General features: G+C 54.9%; 1 protein-coding gene across 1 annotated transcript in view; it reads right to left on the bottom strand.

The window, feature by feature from the left end:
- Positions 1-5,148: 5,148 nt before the first annotated feature.
- Positions 5,149-6,639, bottom strand: part of SERTAD1 (SERTA domain containing 1) — a 3,903-nt gene continuing 2,412 nt past the window's right edge. Inside the window, exon 2 of the mRNA XM_017503208.2 lies at positions 5,149-6,194. Coding sequence (XP_017358697.1) covers positions 5,484-6,194 — 711 coding nt within the window. The 3' untranslated portion in view covers positions 5,149-5,483. The remainder of the gene's footprint in view (positions 6,195-6,639) is intronic.

The raw sequence follows: 6,639 nt of genomic DNA, 5'->3' as shown, positions 1-6,639 counted from the left end.
CTCCGTCTCCTGGGTTCAGGCAATTCTCCTGCCTCAGCCTCCTGAGTAGCTGGGATTACAGGCACGCGCCACCATGCCCAGCTAATTTTTTGTATTTTTAGTAGAGACGGGGTTTCACCTTGTTGACCAGGATGGTCTCGATCTCTTGACCTTGTGACCCACCTGCCTCGGCCTCCCAAAGTGCTGGGATTACAGGCTTGAGCCACCGCGCCCGGCCAATCCCAGCTTTTTGGGAGGCTGAGGCGGGTGGATCACGACGTCAGCCACTGTGCCTGGCCTGCTGTGAGTTCTTATCATGAATGGTGTGTCTCTCTGTTCGTCTCTTTCTCTCTGTTCTTATTTCTTGTCTGTCTCTGTGTCTTTCCTGGTTTCTTTCTGTCTCATTCTCTCGATGTGCATTTCTCTCTCCCTCTCTGTCTCTGTTGTGCTCTCCCTTGCCTGAGGGGGTGTGGCCATGGGAAGCTAAGTTGGGGGGTGGCACCAGTGTCCTTGTTCCGGTCGTGGCCACCTCAGTAAACACAGGACATCCTGTGGGGCTAGGGAGGGAGGTGGATGCTTCTCCCCAGGGACCACCCTCTCCGGACCGTCTGAGCCAAGCAGGAGCCTTGACCTGCCCTGCCTGGTCCAGCCATTCCACCCCACCCAGTCCAACCAAGGGACACTGGACTGGAGCCCACCCTTCACACGCGTCCCCGCACCCCAGTCGTCTGTCCTGAGCTCCCGTCCCAGGGCCCAGCAGCTCCATGCCACACCTGGATGTCTCCCCAGCCTCTTGCACCCCCTGGGTCCCTCCCTGGCCTCACCCCCAACCCCAGACCTGCTTCTCTCCCCAGTCACCATCTCAGGGGTGGCTCCACTGTCCCCCAGTCCCCTAATTAGAGTCCTGAACCTGGTCTGAGACCCCTCCTTCATGGTCTGTCAGTCCCACAGCCTGTCTGCTAGGCCTCCTGAGTGCGTCATCCCCCCCAGTGGCTGCTCCGTCCCTCCCCAGACTCTCCTCCCCTGGGTTCCTGGCCTCCAGTGTCACCTCCACGACGATGCCGTCCCCTAGAGAAGGGACCCTTTTACTTCGTGGCTCCCCAGCACCTACAGAGTTAAGTCCCCCATCCAGGGTGCTGTATGCCCTGGCCCTGTGGACCCTTCCAGTCTTGTCTCTTAGCTTACTGCCTTCCTCCCCTTTCCAGCCAAACCCAGCAGCTTAGCAATCCCTGAAAATGTTGGAGGGTCCCTCACTCAGTGACCCTTGCTGTTTCATTTCTCACCAGAACAATAGTACTTTGGGGCAGATACGGTTCCGGTTCCAGTTTACGGGTCAGGACCTGAGGCTCAGAGAGGTTAAGTGCTGTGCCTAGAGTCACAGCCACTGAACGGCGAAGCTTGCTTTCTCTTTCGTTCTTTGCTTTCTCTCTTCCTTCCTTGCTTTCTCTTTCTCTTTCCTTCTCTTTCTTTCTCTCTTCCTTCCTTTTTTCTTCTCTTTCTCTCTCCTTTCTCCTTCCCTGCCTGCCTTTTCCTTCCTTCCTCCCTCCCTCCCTTCTCTCTCCCTCCCCCCTCCCTTCCTTCCTTCCTTTCTCTTCTTTCTTCTTTGTTTCTCTCTTTCTCCCTTTCTCTCTCTCTCTTCCTTCCTTCTTTTCTTTTCTTTCTTTTTCTTCTTTCTTGTCTTTCTTCTTTCTCTCTGACAGGGTCTTGTTCTGTCGCCCAGGCTGGAGTGTGGTGGTGAAATCATGGCTCAGTGCAGCCTCAAACTCCTGGCCCCAGGCCTCCTGCGTAGCTGGGACTGCAGGCATGAGCCACCACATCTGGCCAAAGCTGGGCTCAAACCCAGGGGTCTGGCTTTCAGGGACAATCACTTCTCTCCAGCTCACTGCTTCAGCAACATCTCTGTGTTTGATTTTTGCAATGTGCTAGGACTGCATACCATAGGTGCTCAATAAGTGTTTAATAAATAGGAACAGAGGTAGAAGGTAAGCCTTGGAAGGTACAGAGTTCAGACCCCAGAGAATTGGGGTAATAAGGGCCCAGGGACAGGGGAGAGATGTGGTCAGATTTACCCTTTACAAAGGTCTAGGCACACAGTAGGTGTGTGCTCATAAATTTTTGCTGAATGAGGGAAGGGAAGAAGGGAGGGAGGAAAAAGGAGACCAGATAGCCGGTCACAGCTCTTCCAGGTGTGAGTGTGTGTGTGTGTGTGTGTGTTGTATGTTTGGGGAGTGGTCCGTTGAATGCTACGGAGGGAAGCTGGCCTAGAGGGTGTCATGGCGGGCACACACAGAAGCTTGAAAAAGGTGAAAGGCGGGCCGGGCACGTGCCTGTAATCCCAGTACTTTGGGAGGCCGAGGCGGGTGGATCACGAAGTCAGGAGTTCAAGATCAGGCTGGTCAACATAGTGAAACCCCGTCTCTACTAAAAATACAAAAATTAGCTAAGCATGGTGGTGGGCACCTGTAGTTCCAGCTACTTGGGAGGCTGAGGCAGGAGAATGGCTTGAACCTGGGAGGTGGAGGTTGCAGTGAGCCGAGATCAGGCCACTCCAGCCTGGGCAACACAGTGAGACTCTATCTCAAAAAAATAGAAAGGTGAAAGGTGACAGCAGGCAGTGCCAGGGCTAACAGCTCAGCTAGGAAGAGTGTGGGTCCTCGAGTCTGCGGGCCAAGGTGGTGTGGCCTCCTGGGGTTGAGCCTGAAGGTGGAGCAGCACACCAGAGCCAGAGAGCCTGCACATCCCATCTGGGGGTCAGACATGGGCAGAGAGGGGCAGGTCCTCACACATGAGCCATTCGTAAATCTGAGGGTGCCAGAGGAATGGGACCAGGGCTAATCTAGTCCATTTGATGCTTTTGTGTAAAAGACATGCCCCTTCCTGCAGACACTTGACCTCCGTCTGCTGGGAAACTTGAAATAAATATATAAATGCAGGGTATCTGGAACATGTGTGGCAGCCACTTACATATGGAGCCTATGTGCAGTGCACAACCTATGCAACTGTACCTAGAGACTCTGGGGGGAGGAGGCATCATTGGTGAAGCAGGCACAGGGGCAAACGGGAGGAGCAGCTCACACCAGTATTGGCAGTCGGAGACATCAGATACAGGAGCACGGAGGTTCGTGCCTGTAATCCTAGTCCCAGCTTCTCTGAGGCCTGAGGCCAGAGGATCCCGTGAGCCCAGGAGTTCAAGACTGTATAGCGCTATGATCACTCCTCTGAACAGACACTGCTCTCCAGCCTGGGCAACATAGTGAGACTCAATCTCTTTTTAAAAACTGGGGAAAAGGAAATAAGAAACAGGCCCACGCTCACGCCTGTAATCCTAGCACTTTGGGAGGCCGAGGTGGGTGGATCACCTGAGGTCACGAGTTCAAGACCAGCCTGGCCATCATAGGGAAACCCCATCTTAAAAAAATAAAAAATAAAAAAAATAAAAAGATTTCCAGGGAACCGAAGACGGCGGCATCGCAGAGCCCCAGGCTGGGCACCAGGGGGCGGTGCTGAGCTCAGCCCAGGCGCCCAAGTTTTGGGTCTGCGGCAAAGCAGTCCGAGTCCCAGTTGCCCAGGGGCTGGAGTCAGGCACCTGGAAGACCCTCAGCCTGGGCGCCAGCTCCCCGCAGGCCATTTTTCACCCCGCCTTCCGCGGCCCGCCTCACCACTTTCAGCACGGGCACAACTTCCTCTGCTCCTCCAGGAAGCGCCACTCTGCCCGCCCCTTCCCGGCCCCAGGGGCCGACCCGGAGCTCCCCGCCTGGCCCAGCTCCACCCCTGCCTCAGCCTCCTCGGGGCTTCCGGTCAGAGGCGAGGCTCGGGGACCCTACGATGGCGGCGCTTCCCTCGCTCAAGGCCCCGCTGGCCCCTGGGGTCACCGTCCAGGCCCCGGCGCCTCTCTGCATGCGCGCCCACAGTTTTCACCGTGGCACTCCCTACCCTCCGTGCACCACCCCCAGGCTCCGCCCCGTCCCCGCGGCCGTCAGGAAGGACGCACCCTGGGTCCCGCGCCAGGCCGCTGAGTGTGCGGCCCCTCCCAGCAGGGCCTGGAATGCGGCTGGACCGCGGGGGCGGCCGCTGACACCCGGCGCTCCGGCCAGGCCCAGCACACGGGCAGGTGGCCCCAGCTCGCCCGGGCCTGGGTTTCTTCTAGAAGGAAGGCACAGCTGCCTGCGCTGAGCGCCCTCTCCGCAGTCCAGCCACCAAACCTAGTGGCTTTATTTCAGACACAGCCTCCAAGCAGCCCTATCCTTTGCCCAACACAGATTTGAGTGGATTTTATTTTTGAAAACGGGCTGTTGTCCCCATTTTCCGAGAGAGCCGACTCTCAGGGTTCCTGGAGAGGATCTGCCCAGGCTCCAGGTTTCGTGTTTTTATTTCTGGACCATTCTGAAAGCAACCTCCCCCTCTCCCCTCCAATAAATACAAGTAGACTCCAGGTGAGGACTTGTTTTAATTTTTTGTTTGTTTGAGATGGACTCTCCTTCTTTTGCCCAGGCTGGAGTGCAATGGTATGATCTCGGCTCACTGCAACCTCCGCCTCCCGGGTTCAAGTGATTCTCCTGCCTCAGCCTCCAGAGTAGCTGGGATTACAGCTGTGTACCACCACCCCTGGCTAACTTTTGTATTTTGTTGTTATTTTTAACTTTTGTATTTTTAGTAGAGATAAGGTTTCACCATCTTGGCCAGGCTGGTCTCAAACTCCTGACCTCATAATCCAACGGTCTTGGCCTCCCAAAGTGTGCTTTCTTTTTAAAAAACTGGCCTTGACTTCCTGCTGGCAAGGAAAAGAAATAAAATTTTATTAAAAAAAAAAAAAAAAAAAAGGGGGGCGTGGCAGGAAGATCCCTTAAGCCTAGGAGTTTGAGACTCTAGTGAGCCATGATCAGACCACTGGACTCCAGCCTGGGCAACAGAGTGAGACCCTATCTAAAACAAAAACAAAAGTAAGTTCACACTTTAAAACCCACCTCCTCAAGTGATGGCCTTGGAGCCTCAGTTTTCTTGCCTGTAAAATGGGGATGATAATAAAGCTACCCCATCTTGTAGGGCTGTTATATGATTAAATGAGTTAACCCATGTCAAGTGCTTAGAACCGTGCCTGGCACACAGTCGGTCTACGCCCAATAAAATATCTCGCCTTCACATTTGCCCAAAGAGAAAGAAGCACACAGATTTGAGATTTCCCAGGACTGGTTTTAATTTGAAAAATCTGATTAGGGTCTCTTCCCATATCAGAGAAGGAACAGCCCAAGCTATGACCGCAGGGCCAGGGAATTCAGTCCGCCACCAGACCCTGTCATTCCATCACTAGGGACTAATCCCAGGCTTCCCCGCCAGCCCTGAGACAGGAGGACGGACATGAAATTGTTCAGGACTGGATTCTGTCTCTGCAAAGTGGCCCAAGCCCTGTTCTCTGGACTAGGGAAGCCAGCTGTGTCTTTTTGAGGACAGTTGGTCCAGCCACCAAGCTCAGTTCAGATACCAGACAACCATCCCAACACGAGGGCTCAGCGCCCCGGCCCCGGCGGCCGCTCCAGTGCCTGTGTGCCCACCAGCACGTCCATGAGGTAGTCCAGTTCCGCTTCGTCCAGCTCCGGAGCTTCCTCCTTGCCCGGCCCATCCTCAGGGCCAGGCTTGAGGCCCTCAGAGGCTGGTGCCCAAAGTTCATTGTCATACATAGAGGTGTCAATGTCCTCAAACAGGCCCTCGAGCCCATCGTCCAGTAGACAGCCAGTGGCTGGGCCCAGCAGGTCCAAGGCACCCAGGCTGGGCGCCGCTCCGCCAATGCTACGGCCTGGTGGCCCCTCATCTGCCAGGGGTTGGGGGGCCTGACTCAGGCCCTCGATGTGACTGAGGTCCTCCAGGAGGCTGGCCATGGAGGCTGAGAGGGCAGCGTCCGAGCTTGCCAGGAGGTTGTCGGCCATGCTGGACTCTACCGGTGGGCTTGGCACAGGTGGCAGGGCAGCCGCGGGTGCCATGGACGCCTGGATGCGCCGAAGCGTGTTCACCACCAGTACCAGGTGCCGCAGGTCCGGCTCACTCTGCTGCAGGCTGTGGTGCAGTTTGAGCACCGAGAGGTCAAAGAGGGAGCTAGAGGCTACAGCCGGGGGTGCCTGTGCCACCGCTGCGTGGCCAGGATCCAGCCACAAGGCGTCCACTGCCAGAGATTCCTTCTCTTCCTCCTCCTCCCGCTTCCGCTTCAGACCCTTGCTCAGCATCTGCAGAGAGCAGGGAGTTATAGTCAAGTTATGGAAAACAAATGTTAAGTTCAAAGCCTGGATCTGACAGCTGCTGCAGGTAGGATCTTCCGCAAGAACTCATTTAATCATATAACAGCCCTACAAGAGTTAACCCATGTCAAGTGCTTAGAACCGTGCCCGGCTTATAGACTTCTTAAATTTTGTATTTTACATTTTATAAAGTATTTTTATGGACTTCTTTATTTAAAAAAATAGAGATGGTGTCTCACTTTGTTGCCCAGGCTGGTCTCAAACTCCTGGCCTGAAGCGATCCTCCCGCTTCGGTCAATAAGTACTCTTTTTTTTCTCCTTTTATTTTTTGTAGAGACAGGGTCTCACTATGTTGCTCAGGGTGGTCTCAAACTCCTTGCCTCAAGCCATCCTCCCGCCTCAGCCTCCCAAAGTGCTGGTATTAGAACTGTAA

Source organism: Cebus imitator, unplaced genomic scaffold, assembly GCF_001604975.1.
Source record: "Cebus imitator isolate Cc_AM_T3 unplaced genomic scaffold, Cebus_imitator-1.0 Scaffold306, whole genome shotgun sequence".
Lineage (NCBI taxonomy): Eukaryota > Metazoa > Chordata > Mammalia > Primates > Cebidae > Cebus > Cebus imitator.
This window is presented reverse-complemented; position numbering and strand designations above follow the sequence as displayed.